Consider the following 20,845-nt stretch of genomic DNA (forward strand, 5'->3'; position numbering starts at 1 on the left):
CCCCCCCCCCCCCCCCCCCCCCCCCCCCCCCCCCCCCGCCGCCCTGCTTGCCCAGGCCTTATTTAATTTGGGTGGTTTACCCTGCCTCCCTCCCTCCACTAGAGAATAAGCTCCAGAGGGGGAAGAGCCATCTGTTTCGTTCACTCCTGAATGCCCAGTGTCCAGGTGAGGGCCCAGCACGCCGAACACACAAGACAGAGTAAGTAGGTGAATGAGCAGGGGACCAAAAAGAAGCAGTGATTACTGGTCTTATGTTATTCTTGTTGGTAAGTGTCCAGTAAATGCTGTTGACCTGAAAGTCAGGTTGATCGTGTATTGAACGTGTGCAGGTTATGTCCAGTGCAGGTGAAAGTGAATAAATGAGGTCAAGTTGGCTAAATGACGTGCCGTCGGGGCTGACTGTGCTTGGCTCAGGTGACACAAAGTTTTTTGTTTTGTTTTTGGTTTTGCTTTTATTTATTTATTTGTTTGTTTATTAAATTTACATCCAAATTAGTTAGCATATATAGTGCAACAGTGATTTCAGGAGTAGATTCCTTAGTGCCCCTTCCCCATTGAGCCCATCCCCCCTCCCACACCCCCTCCAGTGACCCTCAGTTTGTTCTCCATATTTATGAGTCTCTTCTGTTTTGTCCCCCTCCCTGTTTTTATATTATTTTTGCTTCCCTTCCCTTCTGTTCATCTGTTTTGTCTCTTAAAGTCCTCATATGAGTGAAGTCATATGACTTTTGTGTCTCGGACTAATTTCACTTAGCATAATACCCTCCAGTTTCATCCACATAGTTGCAAATGGCAAGACTGCATTCCTTTTGATTGCCGAGTAATACTCCATTGTGTGTGTATGGATAGATAGATATAGCTATATAGATATAGATATACATCACATCTTCTTTATCCATTCATCCATTGGTGGACATTTGGGCTCTTTCCATACTTGGGCCATTGTTGATCGTGCTGCTATAAACATGGGGGTGCATATGTCCCTTCGAAACAGCACCCCTGTATCCCGTGGATAAATGCCTAGTAGTGCAATTGCTGGGTCGTAGGGTAGTTCTATTTTTAGTTTTTTGAGGAACCTCCATACTGTTTTCCAGAGTGATTGCACCAGCTTGCACTCCCACAAAGTTTTTATTTTAGCTGGTGCCGAATGCTCACCCCTGTTTTGTCGTGGGACTGTGAGAAAGGAGCAAAGATGCTGCTCCAACATGCGGTTCCCGGACCAAATTGTCCTTCGTTCCAGCGGGACGCTCGATAAATGCGTACTGTTCTGAATTTCGCGGAGAATGAACCACACCGAGCCCCTCTCCCATCCTTTGCCGCCACAGTGCATCCTGCGACGGCCCTCCTGCCACTTTGTGCACACGCACACGTCTGCGGCTTACGTGACGAGTGGCCCGACCTGGCAGCTTGCTGTGCAGAACGTTCTGCTAAAACAAAACAGACAAAAGTCATGTGAACAGCCGACCTGATGGTTTTGTTAGGTTCATTCTCTAGCTTTCGCTTAGAAACCCACAACCGCGGGAGCCATCATTACAGGATTATTACAGGATGGGGAGAGGGGTGCTGGTTCACATCACGGAGGGGTCAGTCACGACCGCGGTTTCCACTAACCCAGAGGTCTGCTCCCCGTCAAGTGATTCCCCCTCTCTCCTTCCTGCTTCCTGCCTTCAGTGTGCACTTAGCGAGTGTCCACCGATGGCCAGCACGGGTGCTGCTTATACACAGACAGCAGCGGTTTGGGTCCCTCTGGTCCAGGCCTGCGTGTGTCTCTGGCCTTTGGACAACTGAGAACGGGGCCAGCACAGATGAGTTACTAGGAGTAAAACCTGTCCTTATGACATACGCTCCACTCGAGCACCGATTTACTGGAATGAAGATGTTAGTTTTATTTCTTTGATTTTTTGTTAACTGTTTATTTTTGAGACAGAGGGAGACAGAGTGCGAGTAAGGTAGGGGTCAGAGAGAGAGCGAGACACAGAGGCAGAAGCAGGCTCCAGGCTCCAAGCTGTCCGCACAGAGTCTGATGCCGGGCTTGAACTCACGAACTGGGAAATCATGACCTGAGCCAAAGTCCGATGCTTAACCGACTGGGCCACCCAGGTGCCCCCGAAGATCCTATGTTTGAGGAAGAGCATTGTGTTTCGTCATGGGAATTTTGAGCATCTGGACAGGCAGCTTGCTGATGACCAGGGGCGGAGTCTGCTCCGCTCTGTACCCCAGCACCCCACCAGGGCCTGCCTGGCGCGTAGGAGGATGGGAAGAAGGGAGGACCGTGGTGGACCTGTAATTACATAAGTCACCATTTCCCTGTCTGCTTGGTTTCACTTCACTTGGCAACATTGTGGCGGGGCCGGCAGGGCTGGGGTTTCTGCCTTGTGTTTGGGCTCTCCGCAAGGACAGGTGTTCTCAAGAGTGGCTTCGTTCCCTCGGACCTGGACTGCCCTGCCTTGTGCGGGCCACCTGGGAGCAGGTGCACGAATGCGCCGACCTCGCAGGGCAGCCCGGGCAGCTGGGGGCTCAGTCGGTCCACAGTGGGCACGCTGGCCTGGCTCTGGGTGACACCGGGCCCCGAGCCAGTGTCTTCCTGGCTGGCTCCTCTGGGCTGTTGCTCAAAGGAGATCCGGGTGTGGGGAGATTCTCCCCTTCTTTACCTGGTCATCTTGGTGGATCCGGGCAGCGTGCTGGAAAGACACCAGGTTTTCTAGTAGGACGGAAGTCGTTCAAGGCCGGGCTCTGTGGTTTCTCACATCTTGGCGCACTTGGTTGCTTTACTTTTTATTTTTATTTTTTTTTAAGCAAATAGACATTTTTGGGAGTGATTAGAATTGCAATTTGAGAGACACAGATTGAGGTAGAAATCTGAATGAGATTCTCCGTGGGTGTTGTATTATAACTGCTGTGGGCTCTCCTCTCTCATCAGCAAAATGTAAAATAGAGGTAATGTGTTGCTCTGTATTTACTTTTTAACTTAAATCTCATTTTAAAAATGAATCTTACACTTTGATGACGTAAGTAATCTGGGCTTGCGGACAAAGCATATTTTGGACCACAGCTTCTTAGAAGCCTTGGCTCTGTTTTCCCCTCTCATGATGATGAAGTCCCATTCGTGGCCGTTGTCCTGACCCAGTAAAGTTGCTTTAGAGGAACACGTTCGGAGAGAAGTGGACAGGTGTGGGCGTGGCCTTGACGGTGTGGCTGTGTCTTTCCCACAGGTGCTGTGAGTGGCTGAGATGCTGCGGCGGAGGGGAGCCCAGGCCCCGCACTGTGTGGTTGGGGCACCCCGAGAAGAGGGACCAGAGGTACCCTCGAAATGTCATCAACAATCAGAAGTACAACGTCTTCACCTTTCTTCCTGGGGTGCGTACGGGCAGAGGCCACAGCCTTTGTTTTCTTCTCACACCGGATGTGGGTGGTGGTACTGGGTTTTAGAAGACCGAGGTCCCCGGGGTACCTGGGTGGCTCAGTCGGGTAGGCGGCCGACTCTTGGTTTTGGCTCAGGCCATGATCTCACGGTTGGTGAGTTCGAGACCCGGGTCTGACAGCAGGGAGTCTGCTTGGGATTCTTTTTCTCTCTTGCCCCTTCCCCGCTCACACTCTTCTTCTCTCGCCAAAATAAATAAATATTTTTTAAAAAGAGAAAAAAAGACAAACGTCCCTGTGGCCGGATAACCTGGGTCTTTTCCAGGCTGCCTTAGCCGCTGCCTGTCCATCTGCCATGTCCTGAGTACCTAGCGGGGGGGGGGGGGGGGGGGGGGGCTGCCTTCTGAGGTTTCTGCTTTGAGATGCCACCTGATCCATTAGAATAACTTCATAACTTCACATTTAGTTGGTGTGTTAGGGGCAAGAGTGAAAAAGATATTTTGGGGACCCAGCATTGTAACCAAAATACCAAAAAAAAATCTACAAAAACCAAAACCCCATCATTGCCTAAAGTATCCCTTCTGTCATCATGAAACGCATATTCAGCGTAGGAAAGTCAGGAGATACGAGTATGGAGATTTTTTTTTTTTTTTAAAAGGTAAGTTTTAATCCTACCATCCAGAAGGAATTGCTGTTGGCATTTTTGCTAATGAATATTTTGGTTGTGCTTACTTATTATTCTGTGCTCTGGAGTCCTGGTCCTAGCATTTCCACATTAGCTTAGGCCAATCCGTGGATTTCAGCTCTACAGACCTTCCCCCGCCCCCCAACACGTGCTTAAATCGAAGGCCTATTTTTACCCAACACACACTGGCTGACTTTAGAAGCAGCAGCAGTGATCAGTCCCAGTGCTGGAAGGGGAAAGAAAAAAAAAAAAAATGAGTGTTTGATTTATTGAGAGAGGTTCCAGAAACACAAACGTGTAATGCTGTAGCTTACGGTCAATTTGAATGTTTTTTTAAGGGCAACTCTGACTGCCTTCACTGCTGCGTTCAACCCACATCTCCCCCCTCCCACCTCCCCACCCCCCCAAATATCAGCATCTTAAATCAGGAAGAATTTTATTTCTCCTTCATGGAAATTCTGGTGCCGAGCGGCCACACTCTTCCATGTTGCGGCTACACCGTCTGGAACATGAGGCCACCAGTATCTCCATGACTGAGCAAGAGTGAGTTGGCTGAAAAATGGCTCTTTACTGCCTCAGCCTCCAAGAGACACATCATTTCTGCTCAGCGCCCCAGGCAAGGCATGTGGTGCCAGACCCCCCCCCCCCCCCCACCGACCTCCCAGGGCACGTGGGAGCCATCGAGGCTCCCCCACAACCCGCCTCCACACAGGACACGATTCCGCTCTATTTTATGAGATCATATCGTGGAGATGAGAGGTTACCTCGTTTTCTTGATCAACCTCACAGTAGAGACATTTCCCACTAAAACCTCTTCTGAGCATTTTGAGCGGCCTCCCTGTACTTACAAAACAGTTTCTAAGAAACAACTCGTCACAGATAAAGTCGAAGCCCCCCGCATGCCATCCCCGGCCCCAGAGGCACCCACTCTCTTGAATTTGGTGTTAATAATTTCCATGTGTATCATTGTTTCTTTCCTCCTTTTTTATTTTTTTGACTTTTACAAATTCTGTTTTGATTACCACATGTGTTTTCCTAAACAATACGCAGGAGCGTTGAAACTCTACGTAAAAGGCATCATGGGAGTTGTGCTCGTCTGCAGGGCCGCTCTCAACTCTTAATCACCTCGGACTCGACCCCCCGCAGGTGCATCACTCGAGCCGTGACTGTCTCTCTTCTCTCTCTCCTCTCTCTTGTCATTCCAGGTGTTGTTCAACCAGTTCAAGTATTTTTTCAACCTCTATTTCTTGCTTCTTGCCTGCTCTCAGTTTGTTCCTGAAATGAGACTTGGTGCACTCTATACCTACTGGGTCCCGCTGGTGAGTAAGGGGCGTGGTTTGTCCGCTGACCGTGGGGTTTGGGAACAGATGCTTCTTTGTCTCTCTCACCCGGGCATCTGCAGCCTTTTACGTGAGAGGACAGCCTCAAGCCCCCCCCCCCCCCCCCCCCCCCCGCCAGGATTAAAATTTTTTTTTTTAATGTGTATTTATTTTTGAAGGAGAGAGAGAGAGACAGAACATGAGCGAGGGAGGGGCAGAGAGAGACGGAGACACAGAATCCGAAGCAGGCTCCAGGCTCTGAGCTGTCAGCACAGAGCACGACACGGGGCTCAAGCTCACAAACCGCGAGATCATGACCTGAGCTGAAGTCACTTAACTGACTGAGCCGCCCAGGCGCCCCTATATTTTTTAATTAAAAAAAAATTTTAATGTTTATTTATTTTTGAGAGAGAGAGAGAGAGAGAGAGAGAGCGCGCACACAAGTGGGGGAGGGGCAGAGAGAGAGGGAGGCACAGAATTGGAAGCAGGCTCCAGGCTCTGAGCCATCAGCCCAGAGCCCCACGCGGGGCTCAAACTCACAGACCGCGAGATCATGACCTGAGCCGAAGTCGGACGCTCCACCGGCTGAGCCCCCCAGGCGCCCCAAGCCCCCCCAGGATTTTAATGGTGAGGCTGCATTTTGTACACCACCGGGGCCAGACTGGTGAAGTGGTAAAGGCCGGGCCCTTCATTCGTTCTGTCCTTCAGCCAGTCAGTTTTTTCAGCAACTGTGCATTTCATGCTTACGGTCTGTCTCACCTGTTTCTAGACTCTGGGGATGCAGTGTCAGGCCAGAAGGACAAGGCTTCTATCTTTGTGGGTTGTGCTATTTGAATTGTTTTCTGAGATCCTGTTTTCTGCCCCTGTAGAGCCTGCCAGCAGGAGGGTTTGAAAAGTACCAGGTTTTGCGCTTTGTGTCTGAAGTGAGACAGAACTGACCAGAAGGCCCCTCCATTCCCTCCCTTGCCTCCTTTGGGCAAATGGTTATCGAGTAGCGACTGTGTGCCGGGTAGGGGGGATGGGGGCCTCTGCTATGTGCTGGGGACACAGCGGTGAATGAAACATAAAAATTCCTGCCCCTGTCCAGTTGGTTTTCAGAGGAGACAGACAGTAAACATTTCAAATTGTGAAAAGTCCTGCAGAGGTTCTAAGAATAAGGCCACGGGCCAGATAGGCTATCCCAGACCCATTTAATATTTGTTGAATGGATGAGGTGGGGGTGGGGGATGTAGAGGGGCAGCCTTGGCCAATGTGGCCACGGAAACATCTCGAGGAGGGGATGGGCTGAATAGGAAGGCGGGAGTATCCCAGGGACAAAGAGCAGCAGTGCAAAGGCCCTGCGGTAGGCATTTGCCCAGAGCATTTGAAGAACAGAAGGAAGCCCAGTGTGACTGGGGTGTGGAGAGGGTGGAAGTGACATCTCTTTCTATCCAGGTAGAAGCTGTGTATTTCACATGAAGTGGGGCTTTATTTATGTATTTATCTATCGTGGCAGGTGGGAGAGGATAAGGATTTGGTGCACTGACACGGACGGTGTAGAGAGCCAGTTGCTAAGAGACCCGCGAGTGGCCATAAACCTCGAGTGCCGCGTCATCAGACAGGTTAGGGGGTTGGGTTTTTCCACACGAACAGGAAAGGTGCTTTGGGGATGTGCAGACAGTTCTCCCCTGACCTGAGTCATTTGTGGGTGAGTTAGGACCCTGGGAGCGGGAGAAGGCTTCTGTCACACATCCTTGCCTCGCGTAACAAACATTCCTGTCGGCGCGTTGCGTTCTCACCCACGAACACTGCAGACTCAGAGGCCCGGCTGACACAAGCAGGCCTCGGGAGAACCGGGGAGCTCACGTCCCATGCAGAACGGAAGGGTCCGCTCCGTTCCAGCAGGTGCGAACGTGGTCCTGGAGTTGCCAGGCCCAAGAGTTAGAAGCTTTGGAGTTTTATGTGAAACACCCAACGTCGTGGGAGGTTTTTAGTTCCACAGCTGCTAACTACATACCTATCTAGAGTCAAACCCTAAGTTCCTTGTGTAAAAAAAGTTAGTCTCTAATGTATACAAAATGTAACTTATCACCTTGCCTTTTCCGGGGAACCTTTTTAAAGTGTGGTTATTTGAAAGGTAAGACGATCACGTGATTCAAGAAACATAGAAATCGCCCCAGTGAAAATTTCCCTCTGGTCCAGTCCAGGAGGGCGGGAGCAAGTAGCTTGCACTGGGGTGCCCCTCCCCACCCCCCATTCCCCAGCTGCTGCCCACATCTCCTTGCTGAAATGACGCCAGGAGTTCCCAGAAGCCGCAGGTGGCAAGCAGGCAGGGTCACAGCTGCCGCTGGCGGTCCTGACATTTTCGACTCCACATCTGGGTCTCTCTTACAGCCACATTTTCACTGTGAAAGTTGAGGATGTTGGTCTTACCGTCCTGCCTCTTCCCAGGGGCTACAGAGAAGAAGGTTTGGGGGACGAAGAGCGACCAAGTGGATGGCATGTTTCTAGGTGACAAGAGCTGATGTCCCCTAGATTTTTGTGCACAGAATCACTTCCCGGTTCTTGACCAGAACGCATTTTGAAATGTCTCCGACCACCCTGAAAGGCCTCTCGTTTCAGAGCCAGCTATGGATAAGGGCTGAGTGAGGGCTGCGGTGTGGTCCCTGGCTACACGTTGGGAAGTTGTGTAATTTGAACCTCAGTTTTCTCATCTGCAAAACAGGCGTGATCGTGTCCACTTGCTTGGCTCATTGGGAGGATTAAAAGGAAGCCCTGCAAATAAATTGCCTCCTTTTGCTCCCAACAGACAGGAAATTCTCAGGAAATACGCTCATTTGAATTTTAAATTTCTGGCATTGGTGTCATTGTTCATTGTCTGGATTAAGGTTTAGCTTTTGATAACCTTTTTCTTGGTACTAATACGTTAGAGGGAGAAATTCCTCAATAGGTAGCTGAAATGATCCCTAAAATTGTTTGTATGAAGAGCTAGATTTTTTCGTTATTGAGATATAATCTGTGTACCATGAAATACACAGATAATACGTTGACATTTGTCAACACCGTGGAAACACCACCTCGGTCAAAATACAGAGCATTTCCACCACCCTAGTCCCCGAGTGCCCCTTTCCAGTCAATCCCTCCTGAACCAGAAGGCACTGCTTTTCTGATTTCTAGCTCATAGATTGGTTTTGCTTCAGGAAATCTATTTTTGATGTACGACTTTACAAAAGGAGGCTTAACACTTTCAGAATGGCCTGTCTGGGCACTGTCACTGCCTCTGAGTCCCTTTCCGAGCTCAGACAATCCCAGCCCTCCCTGTTAAAGCCTCTTTCTAAATATCCGTGGATCTTAAGGACCTCTGAAGTTGGATGGTTGGAATTTATTTCTGGGCTACATTTGCATCTCTGAGCAAAAGCATTTTCTAGCCTAAGGGATGGCAGGTCCTTTGGGCTTAATGGGAACTGTGTGTGTGGGGGGGGGGGGGGGTGGGGGCGGGGCAGGGGGAGTAGATGGGATAACTTAGGAGGCGGTATTTATTTGCAGCAGGGAGGTCACGGCTCCTGTCTTTGTATGAGCGCACACTTTCCATTAACATCAGTGGGGTTTAGCTAGGCCCACGCAGCAAGGGATAGGAACGGGAACATTTGCAAAAACAAACAGTAAACACCTGGGTTCTGGCCCGGAACAACGACCCGGCGGCGTGGGAGGGGCGCCCGTTCTGCAGACTGGGTCTGTGCCCGGCCACCACAGGCTTCCTCTCACCTCCAGCTCTAGAGCTCTCCTTCTGGAATGTCCCAGTCTTGCTCTGGCTGCATCTTGATTGGAAACAGGAGCAATCCTTTGATTGGAAAGACAAACGAGCCCTTGGAGAAGTCCCACAAAGGAGCGCATCTCTGGCTAGATTTACATAAGAGATTTAAAGTCCTTTGAATGGAAGTTCATCTATTTCACAGGATAAACAATATAAAAATGAAATCCCCAAAGAATCACGGCTGCTAACCTTCAGGGCGATGGTGCTTTCTGTATTAAAAAAAAAAAAAAAAAAAAAAAAAAAAAAAAAGGCTTGAAAAGGAGAGATGACAAGGTATTTTGTAAGAAAAATGAACGAATGCTCTTGCCTTTCTTGACACAAGAGGAGGAATCTGGATGGAAATAGATTTCCTGTTACGGCTGACTCACACCCCAGCCCCCGCCAAATTTTGTATGAGTTGAGGTACCTGACCCGGGAAAGGTCGGGCAGTTTCAGTGTTCTTTTTATTAGCTGCTATTTATGCAATCAATACTTCAATGTGTTTTCTTTTTTTTTTTTTTTTTCAATATATGAAATTTATTATCAAATTGGTTTCCATACAACACCCAGTGCTCATCCCTCAATGTGTTTTCTTTAGAAGGATTGAGAACGTTACACAGAAGACTGGAGTCTCCTTCGGCCCTTCCCTCTCCCTCCCGTCTTTTCCTTGCAGGAATCTAGCCACTGGTTAAGGAAATTGGAAACTCTTTGCAGAGTGTGGTCATTGCGGTTGGTGCTTGTATGCACGGGGTTACATTGTATGTGGGGAAAAGTTGATGTCCCTACTTGGGAGGTCAGTGCAAAAGTGATGGCTCTCACTCTTCTTAACTGGTCTGGGTGTGCTCTGTGTTGTTGGCTGATCTCCTTTCCACGTTTCTCTGGACGCTGAACGATGTGGCTGTTAAGGGCAAGGACTCCGGAGCCAGTGTCCTGCCTGTCACTTAGGAGCTTTGTGTCCTTGGCAAGATTACTCAACCTTTCTGTGCCTCAGAGCCCTCATGTCCGCAGTAGTAAGAGCAGGGTTGTTGTGGGGCCGTGACACCCCTCCAGTAACGTCCGCTGGATGAGGTACAGATGTCACCAGGTACCATCGCTCGGCCACTGCCTGTGGACCGACCACCTTTTTGACTCTTAGAAACCCTGCCGTGGTGGTGGGTAGGGATGCCCCCGTCTGTGTGCGTCAGCCAGTGTTTCCCCAGGGTACGTGTGGAGGAAGGAGTCAGAGAAGTGGGCTTGCTGGGGCAGGTGCATTTGGGGCGGTTGGCAGGACCCGCCCTGCTGCTGTCCCGTGTGGCCTCTGGCCTTGTCTGTCCCCAGCACCGGGAGAGGAGAGTCGCTTTCCGCGGGGCTCACCCTCTCTCCCCTGTCTCTGCAGGGCTTCGTGCTGGCCGTCACTGTCATCCGAGAGGCGGTGGAAGAGATCCGATGTTACGTACGCGACAGAGAAGTCAACTGCCAGATCTTCAGCCGGCTCACAGCCAGAGGTCAGCCTCCCGGCTCCCCCAGGGCCGCGGACAGTCAGGGAGCAGAGGTCAAGGCCAGGGGCCGGCGGGTGTGTGGACACCGCGTGGCGGGACAGTCACTCGGCTGCTGGCACCCCGGAGGCCAACGTGTGCCCGGGGCCTGGAGGGACTCAGGCTGCCCCCGGTAGGCTGCCACGGGTCACTCTTGCAGCCTGGCCTGTGGCTGACTTGTGCATCAGGCTGGATTTAAACCCCATTCGTTGGGCAGCCTCCTCTGGCTGACCCCGTCCCCCGGCTGGCTGAGGAGGGAGGGAGGGAGGGGCCCCTCTTGTCCGTGCTGAGGTTGCAGGTTGCGGAGGCTAGGAGTCTCTCCTACGTATTTCTGGGGAGCGAAGCTTTGAAAGATACTCTTTCAACATTACGAAACTAATGCCACAACTTTGCAACATTCGTTTTTTTAAGTGGGCGCCAGATTTATAGCCGCATCTCCGAGGATTCTGCTGAGGGGCATCTTATAAATCCTCCAACTTGGGGCGCCTGGGTGGCTCAGTCGGTTGAGCCCCCGACCTCGGCCCAGGTCATGAGCTCATGGTTGGTGGGTTCAAGCCCCATGTTGGGCTCTGTGCTGACAGCCTCACAGCCTGGAGCCTGCTTTGGATTCTGCATCTCCCTCTCTCTCTGCTCTTCCCTGACTCGCTCTCTGTTTGTCTCTCTCAAAAATGAATAAACATTAAAAAAATTAAAAAAAAAATCCTACAACTTAAGGTGGAGAGTCTGACCAGAGAAGCAAGTAGATAGCCCTTAAGCACTGAATCCCTTGCAAAGCACGTGCATTAAAAAAAATTTTTTTTTTCTTAATGTTTATTTATTTTTGAGAGAGAGACAGAGCGTGAGCAGGGGAGGGGCAGAGAGCGAGGGAGACACAGAATCTGACACTGGATCCAGGCTCCAGGCTGTCAGCACAGGGCCAGTGGATCACCAGATCATGACCTCAGCTGAAGTCAGATGCTTAACCGACTGAGCCACCCAGGCGCCCGGAGGCACATGCATTTTAAATTGGTGGAATTAAAAACAAACAAACTCCTGAATATCCCCAATGGGAACCCACCTACCGATCCAGCCAGCGTTTAACTTGTGTTTCAACTACAAATTCTACAGGAGATAACCTGTAAGGATGTGTTCAGAAATAAGAGGCTTTTACGTAAAGTCCCTGAAGATGACAGGCAGTTCAGGGACTGATAATGTTTTAGGAGCAGCAGAGATGGATGAAAGCCATGTTTAACCTTCAGGACGTCAAGAATTCTGAAAACCAGGAATGTCTCAGGGAGGGTGAACTGCTTTTGATGCCTCAGTCTCCCCAAGGCGCTCACACAAGGTTTCAGGGTTTTATTTTCTTTCTATTAATATTGACGGAGGAATATGTTTTGGGCTCAGATTTTTTTTTAATCCCCTAAGGGCATGAAGGTATTTTGTTTTGGTGCATTTAAATACATTTTCAGAGTTGGTGGTCTTAACATTTGGCAGAATGTCTCTGGGAGAAGTGGGGGGTGCAGCGTTGGCATGAAAATGCTTTATTATGGCTAAACTACTGTATTTAGGACGTCTTGCTGCCTAAAGAAAGAAAACCCAGTGTAGTCTTTGCAAAGGCAGGTGGCTTGGGCTTTCCACGTGGGTAATCAGAAGACCCCTCTGCAGGGTGTTTTTTGTGGCCCGTGTATATTAAATCCTCCCTTAATAACATATTCTGACTATAACATTTGAAATGCTAGGCAACCGACAAAAGCCCCATTGGAGAGGGTGCTGTGGATCTATTTAGATGGAATCCATTCATTCATCTGTCCCAGCTCCAAACCTTCTTTGGTCCTTTTCATATTGCAATTGTGTCTCCCGTGAATGATTTTTGTGCCCTCCCCTGCAGATTCCCTCCTCGGCTCCTCCTTTAACTTCACTCACTTCTTGAAAAGATCCTTAGGAGAATTGGCAGATGGCTCCAGCATTAAACACTTGTCTTCCTTTGTCGGTCTCCTTTTGTGGCCCGTGGTTTCTGTTGTCATGCCAATGCAGCCATGGGGGAAACCGAGCAGAGTTCTGAACACTGACCCAGCCCCTGCTTGGCCATTTGTTCTGAAAGCCACCCCCCCCCCCCCCCAAAGCACTGAAGAAACTGTCAGCTCAGAAAGTGATGGAGGTGAGTATAGTTACTCGACACGCTTTAGTGGGGAGGGGGGGAGCAGAGTGTGAAGGCCCAACTGGAAGGTTTCAGAGAGAGGAAGAGAAAGAAAGCTTCCTTCACCTTCCTGTTTAGTTACTTACTATTTTCTTGAGTGAGGCTTTTCACCAAGATCTTCATTTAGTAAATTCAAAAGCAAAATGAAACAAGCGTGTGTGTGTGTGTGTCCATGCAGAGCTCTTTTCTTTTGTATCCCATGATATCTTTAAAAATGTATTTTTCAACACCGTTTTTAGAGTTGAGACACGGTTAGAAGCCAACATATCAAGTCCTTGATCCCTGGATTATACGGGCCACGTCGTTTACCTACATTCTGATATCACTTCCTGATTGACGATAATAGTACTTGTGCCGATTGAGTTGAAAACATTTTTTGGGAACAATGTCTAATGAGAAACAAAGTTACAAAACTCCTGTGGTTGACTCCAATACCCTCCTCACCGCGAGTACATCAGTTGTTAACATTTTGCCATATTTGCTTTTTGATACTCTCGCTCTTAAGTCGTTAGAGTTAAGTTGCAGACATCATTCCCTTTACTCCTAAGTACTTCCGTGTTTAATTCCTAGCGGGGCATTTCTCTTACGTAACACAGTACAGTTGTCGAAATCGGGAAATTTAACAGTGGCGCATTACTATTAATCTACAGCCCTTACTCAAAATTTGCCATTTGTTCCTAAAATGTCCTGGTTCCCCCCCCCCCCCCCCGCCACCCTGAGCATCTAAAATGCCCTGTTTTTAACAGCATTTTTTTTTTTTTGGTACAGAAACCTGTACAGAGTTGCCAGTGACATTTACTTGTCCTTGCTCCTTATCTCCTCTAGTCTGGCACGTATCCCTGGTTTTCTTTGATACAACATTGACATTTTTGAAAAGGCCCGGCCAGGGGCACCTGGGTGGTTTGGTCGGTTAAGCGTCCAACTTCCGCTCGGGTCATGATCTCACTGTTCCCGGTTCCCGAGTTCGAGCTCCGTGTCGGGCTCTATGCTGACCGCTCAGAGCCTGGAGCCTGCTTCGGATTCTGTGTCTCCCTCTCTCCCCGACCCTCTCCTCACACTCTGCCTTTCTCTGTCTCATATATAAATAGACATTAAATTTTTTTTTTTTTTTTTTTAAAAAGGACCGGCCAGTTCCAGGACAGTTGCTTTATAGCTTGTCCCTCAATTTGTGTTTGATGTGTCAAAATTAGATTCATGACATGTATTTTTAGCAAGAGTTAACATAGTTTTAAGAATGCCAGTGGCACAGCCAGAGTTTTAGAAGCGTGAACGGTAATGAAATTGAAAAACTTTGAAACTTTGAGAAACAAAAATTGATTTTTAAACAACTAAAAACCCTGGAAGTAAGGCACTCACCACTGGGAGGAAAAATGGATGATAGTCTTTTTCTGCCAATTGTTACTTCCATTTAGATTATCATAGTATTTCAGTAGAAGAATCTATTATCTAAAATGACACACCAGCTAGATTGATTTTTAATGTCACTGTCATGTCAAATAAGAAATGTTTTTAAGTATTTTAACAGTTCAGGTGGAAATGACCATTTATTCATTTTGTTGCAGATTTGTTTTGACTACAGCACGTCCCAAGTATATCATAAGTTTCCGTATTCTAGAGATAAACACAAGGGCCTGTGGATTATGGGAATTCATAATTTAGTGAGGTATCCAACCATTTAAATAGATAATTTAAAAAATGCGACTCGGGGCACCTGGGTAGTTCAGTTGGTTAGGCGTCTGACTCTTGGTTTTGGCTCAGGTCACGACCTCATGGTTCGTGAGTTCGAGCCCTGCATCCGGCTCTGTGCTGACAGTGTGGAGCCTGCTTGGGATTCTCTCTCTTTCTCTGTCTCTCTCTCTCTCTCCCTCTCTCTCCCCCCCTCCCCCTCCCTCCCTCTCTCTCTCTGTCTCTCTCAAAGTAAATAAATAAACTTAAAAAATGCAACTAATAATTATGCTTTAGGTGTGGGAGAGGGGTGGCCGTCAAGGAATGTCCCCTTTCTCCACCACAGCGTTCCTGGTTCTGAGCACAATGTATGACAATTGAAGAAAGTAGTGTTTCTGAGCCTGTGCTCTGCCTCGATTCAGGAGTCCTGCTTCCCCCTACACTCTGCTCCGTGGGCACATCCTTAACCTGTCAGTACATCGGGGGTAATAACAGTGCCCTACCTTATCAGAGTTGCTCTAAATACAACTCCTGTACGAGAAGAATCTAACACCGTGCCTGGGATTTGGTGTGTGTTCAAGAAAGGCAGTGTTGATGGTATTGTGGCAGAGGTCCGTTAAGTGTTGGTGGGTGTGAATAAATAAATGGAAGTATGAGCCAGGGGCCACGGGAGGTTATGGGGACCCATCAGAGAGGAGGTAATAGGTGTTCTCAGAAGAGGTGACCTTCCTCTTAAGTCTTACAGGGTGGAAGAGAGCGGGACTGGCTGCGTGATTTGTGATGCATCGTGCAAAATGAACACATGGGCCCCTTGTTCAAAAATTTAAGAATTTAAGGGGGCGCCTGGGTAGCTCGGTTGGTTGAGCGTCCAACTTTTGATTTCGTCTCCGGTCCTAATCTCACGGTTCTTGGGTTCGAGCCCTGCGTCGGCCTCCGTGCTGACAGTGTAGAGCCTGCTTGGAACACTCTCTCTGTCTCTCGGTCTTTCTCAAAATAAGTAAAATAAACTTATAAAAGAAATTAAGAATTTCAAGATGGCAGCAGGTGAGCACGAAACCAGGAACAGGACCCTTCTGAGCACGCGGCCCCGTGCTAGTTCCCAGATCACACAGGCACGGAGAGGCCGTGGTGAAGAGTCTTCCTTCCAAAGGCCACGGGTGAGATGTGGGTGGGATACATACCCCAGGTTCCGGCTCCATCTTGTTCTTCCCATTTAGGCTGTATTTCCTGAGTTTCCCTCCTGGGAAAACAGAGGAGAAGATCATGTAGGCCAGTGAGGGCCTGGAAACTGTGGGAAAGCCCATCCTATGGTCTGGGAATCCACGGATAAGGCATGCTACAGGGACAAGTTGGTGTTGGAAGTGTTTGAAAAATACTGTCCAGGGGCACCTGGGCAGGTCAGTTGGTTGAGCGTCTGACCCTTGGCTTCGGCTCAGGTCACGATCTCAGGATTGGTGGGTTCGAGCCCCCGCGTCAGGCTCTGTGCTGCCGATACGGAGCCTGCTTGGGATTCCCTCTCTCTCCCTCGCTCTCTCCCCCTCCTCCAGTCTCACCCTCTCAAAAATAAACTTTAAAATTGCAACTCTTTACAAAAAAAGAAAAAAAATACTGTTGACGTTGGAACGCAGTAGGGAAAAAAGAGCGATGACCCACCGAAAGCCAGCTACGTGTTGAAGAAGGTCTAGGGTGTAATTTCTTAGACAGCCAGGTGGCTTTTACAGATGGGAGCAGCAGCTAGTTAAGGGCAGGACTGTGACTTGAAGCCCGGCTTGTCTGAATGCACGTCCATGGCCTATGGGTCTAGGTGCCTACTGTGTGCCAGGAGCTGCGGGCACCAGCTTCCCCCAGGGTATCTCAACCGTAGCTACGACATTCAGCCTTTATACATACGCTACAGAAGTGCTCTCAGATTTAAAGAATTTCAAAACACGTTTGTGAGTCCAAAGGGACTTGTCACCCCAGCACCCTCATTCCAAGGTGGACAGAGTCGTTAGACAAAGTTGGTGGGAACCCAGTACGGCTCACGCTTTGGGATAGATAAGCGTTTCTTCTCCTCCTTGAAATATGCATTTGCAGCGAGATCAGAGACTGGAGGGAGGTTCTTGTGAGTTGAGGGGTCTTCTCTAACAGCATTCGGTGGCACTGTCATCCCAAAGCCAAAGAAGAAGGGGGCTTGAAGTGGTAGCCGACTCGGCAAAACTTCTTTTTGTTACTGGAAGGATTTGGGTTGGGTGGGGAGGGAATAGTAAATAAAGGGATTATTTCTTTTTCCTTGTGTCTTGCTCAAACCAAAAGTTGAAATCTGGGGGTGGAGTGCTTTGCCTCGATGATCCCGGGTGCTGAGGGCAGTGGATTTCTTTGCATTTCCATGAGATCTTCAGCCAGGAATGTTTGCCCAGACTAACCTGTGATCAGGGGCTAAATGAGGCACACGGATAATTAGCTTTGAAAGAAAGTGCAAACAGAGGCACAATGAATGCAGTTGCTGGGTGCTGCTTTCCTGCTGGGGACATGTGGGCATGCCTCGAGCCAGAAGTCATAAGCTGGAAGTCTATGTGAGATGGAGAGAATCCGCCTTTCTTCAGTTCTGGGGTATACGTATGGTGTTAAAACCCAGCTGCTACCTTTCATCTTCCCCATTTCTTTCCAGAAAGTTCTGGAAAGGGTCTCTTCACCCTTTCCTAGTGATAGAATAACCTCAGGGTCTCACTTCCGCCTAAGAGTGACATCTTGTTTTTCCAATTTATTTCAGAATCCGCTTTGGACTGTTAGTTAGTATTGTGGTTCATGTGACTGAATTTTGAGGTCAAAGGATATACGTGTCTTTCTTTTTGGCATTTGTATTCCATTGAAGTTTATCAGGAGAAGGTACGACGATATAGGGAAGATGCATTCATTAATGGAGAGCTGTTTCGCTCGTGGGTAGTTAACTAAATGGAAACTTCGTGTTCCCAAACCCAAGTACTGTTTGTGTTTTTCATAGTATAAACTCTGTTCAGGCATGGGAGAACACTAAGCTATGTTTTATACTTTTAAAAAATTTTAATTGTATTTTCCTCACGTTTCAGATATTTATTAATCCATGCAAACCCCAACACAATACACCAACATGCTTTCGTGCGTTTATAATGTTTATTTATTTTTGAGAGGGGGAGACAGAGTGTGAGCAGGGGAGGGGCACAGAGAGAGAGATACACACACATACACAGAATCCAAGCAGGCTCCAGGCCCTGAGCTGCTGGCACAGAGCCCGACATGGGGCTCGAACTCATGAACCATGAGATCATGACCTGAGCCGAGGTCGGACGCTTAACCGATTGATCCACCCAGGCACCCTGATTTTGTGCATTTAGAGGGGAACTATTTCCTGGGTAAGTGGAAAATTGTGTGGAGGGTTTCTGGGAGACCTCCCCTGTAAGCAGCTTTATAGGGAGACGTCTCATGTAGAAGTCTGGCCCTTCTCTAGTTTGCTGTAATGTGCAGTCACTGAGCAGAACCTTGTATTGTCCATTGGGACCCCATTTCCCCCAGGGCTCTGGGTTCCTCCTCCTATCCCTGCTGACATCCTGATTGAACAGTCCCAGGCACGAGACATACAGCCCTGCCCTGATGCCTCCTGTTCCAGTAAATGCCAAGAGGGGGATCAAGTTCTGAGGCTTCTTGGCCTGACCGAGATCTGGTGGGACACAGCTGTGGCAGGGACCAGAAGAAGAGATCACATCCGCAAGGCCTGGCGCTAAGTAGTCCCTGCACCCAGGATCAACAGACACCCGTTTTATGCTTTTTTTGAGAGAAGAGAATTCCAGTGAATGGTCCTTTTGATATTAACCACAGCAAAAGTACCACAAAAGTCCTTGACTGAGGATCTCAAATCCAGTTTGGGAAGCAAAGTATTCCCCTGCCCAAGCTTTCCTCATGAAGACCCAAAGCATTCGCTTTTGCAAGTCTTATTTAAAACAGATCTTGCCAGACACTTTTCTCATACCGTTCTCCGAGACATGCCAAGGTATTTCGGACCCGTAGGTTTCTTCGCTTTTTCAAAGCACTCAACTTCTCTTTACTGCAAATCGTTGATGAACTCATCTGTTGTTTAATTAAAAAAGCCAAACAGGGGCGCCTGGGTGGCGCAGTCGGTTAAGCGTCCGACTTCAGCCAGGTCACAATCTCGCGGTCCGTGAGTTCGAGCCCCGTGTCAGGCTCTGGGCTGATGGCTCGGAGCCTGGAGCCTGTTTCCGATTCTGTGTCTCCCTCTCTCTCTGCCCCTCCCCCGTTCATGCTCTGTCTCTCTCTGTCCCAAAAATAAATTAAAAAAAAAAAAAAAACCGTAAAAAAAAAAAAAAAAAGCCAAACAAAGGGGCGCCTGGGTGGCTCAGTCGGTTAAGCGTCCGACTTCAGCTCAGGTCATGATCTCACGGTTCGTGGGTTCGAGCCCCACGTCAGGCTCTGTGCTGACAGCTCAGAGCCTGGAGCCTGTTTCAGATTCTGTGTCTCCCTCTCTCTCTGCCCCTCCCCCACTCGTGCTCTGTCTCCCTCCGTCTCAAAAATAAATAAACATTAAAAAAAGTTAAAAAAAAACAAAATAAAACAAAAAACCTGAAAACAGTCTCACATACACATTAAGGTGTTATCTTTCCCAAAAGATAATCTCCCTGACGCTGGGGTGTTGTTGTTCTGTTTCTTCATTATTGGGCACCAGAAGCAGGGAGGACCATTTATATATTTATTTTAAAAGCCTCTGTTGGGCATAAACCTGTTACATTTAAGCCTCAGCCTTTTTTTTTTTTTTTTTAAGTTCCCGCTATTTTAGAGGAAGGCCCTAGGAAGTGGCCATGGAATATATAATAATGCTTTTCAACCCTTTGCCTGTTTTCAAATAACAGTCTTTTCTTAGGCTCTGGGGAATGCGGACAACTCTCTCAGATTATGAAAATTTCAGCTTTAAACCTGTGAACTCTGCCGGGTCTGCAGAGGCGTTTTAATGTCAACCCCAGGAAATTTACAACTCGTCACTGTCACAGAGTGTGAGTTCAAGAGTAATACATTAACCAGGGTCGGAGTGTGGAGATGTGGCTACGAAAGCAATCCATATCCTGTATGCACAATGGAAAATCAAAGGAGGGCTGGAGGTGTTCGGGGTCAAAACAGGCCCACACATACTCGTGCCCCGGAATTTATTTTTAAGAGATTTCTTTTTTTTTGCGGGCCGTTCTGCAGTTTGACTGAATTGTCATTTGCTTGTTTGGACTCCAGGGAAACATCTGGTTTCTCCCTGCAGTGTAGACAAACTGGTCTTATTCTGAAGCTGTCACCCATGAAAAGCACAGTTTGGGCTCCATAGCTTGGCTTATGAAAGGCTTGGGGTCCATCTCCACAGAAATAAACAGCTCTTGTAATTGGAATTTTGTTCCCTGTTATAAACTCTGGCCCAGAGGTGACTTGGGTAGAGTGTCGAAAGCTGAAAGGGATAAATTTACTTTATAGAAGGCATTTAATGATTTAGGATGTGGCCAGCAGACAGTTTCCCACTTAACCTTTGTAAAAATCTCTTACCCAACTTCTGTAAAGTTTCTGCAAATGTATCTAAAAATCCCAGAGGCTGGAGGTGGGGGGCTGGGTGTGAGGAGAACCAGAAGAAGAGAGCGGTCTGGGAAGGGGGAAGTTCTGGGCCTTCAGTTCTCAGAATGGGGCCAGGTTTTCCTGTACGCTGTGCACCAAAGAGGTTACTCGGTGTTTTTAGTTTTTTAGCTCGCTGCAGGAGTGGCTACATTGTTTGTGGGAACCGGTGCAAAATGAAAATGCAGGACTCCCTGTTGAAAAGTTAAGAATTTTAACTTGATAACTGGTCTTTCATTCACTCAAGGGTTGGGGGGGGGGTGCCTGTGTGAATACACGGGTCGCACACCCCCGGGGCTGGCTCTCCTTCCGCCTTAGGAACCTCAGGGAAGATGAGAGAAAAAAGGGAAGTACCTGTGTCTGCTAACTTCTCGGTGGGGTGTTGGGGAGGGTGTCTTCTTCCAGGCAGAGAATGGGCGGTAGGAGCTGTCCTGCTGTCTTTGGAGACATGTAGTAATCCTTGGCGATGTGCCATTTGTATTTCCCATATTTCTTTATTTTTATTTTTTAATGTTTATTCATTTTGGAGAGACAGAGAACATGAGTCAGGGAGGGGGAGAGAGAGGGAGACACAGAATCAGAAGCAGGCTCCAGGCTCTGAGCTGTCAGCACAGAGCCTGATGTGGGGCTCGAACTCATGATGAACCATGAGATCGTGACCTGAGCCAAAGTCGGACGCTTAACTGCATCCTTCCTTCCTTCCTTCCTTCCTTCCTTCCTTCCTTCCTTCCTTCCTTCCTT

General features: G+C 48.5%; 1 protein-coding gene across 2 annotated transcripts in view; it reads left to right on the forward strand.

Annotated features, from left to right (window-relative positions):
• Nucleotides 1-20,845, forward strand: part of ATP9A (ATPase phospholipid transporting 9A (putative)) — a 110,535-nt gene that overhangs the window by 10,114 nt on the left and 79,576 nt on the right. Inside the window, exons 2-4 of one of the 2 annotated variants that reach the window (XM_049649855.1) lie at nucleotides 3,213-3,357; nucleotides 5,251-5,364; nucleotides 10,512-10,620. In XM_049649855.1, coding sequence (XP_049505812.1) covers nucleotides 3,213-3,357; nucleotides 5,251-5,364; nucleotides 10,512-10,620 — 368 coding nt within the window. The remainder of the gene's footprint in view (nucleotides 1-3,212; nucleotides 3,358-5,250; nucleotides 5,365-10,511; nucleotides 10,621-20,845) is intronic. The other variant, XM_049649856.1, reaches the window with a different exon arrangement.

This window comes from Panthera uncia (assembly GCF_023721935.1).
Source record: "Panthera uncia isolate 11264 chromosome A3 unlocalized genomic scaffold, Puncia_PCG_1.0 HiC_scaffold_11, whole genome shotgun sequence".
Taxonomy (NCBI): Eukaryota; Metazoa; Chordata; class Mammalia; order Carnivora; family Felidae; genus Panthera; species Panthera uncia.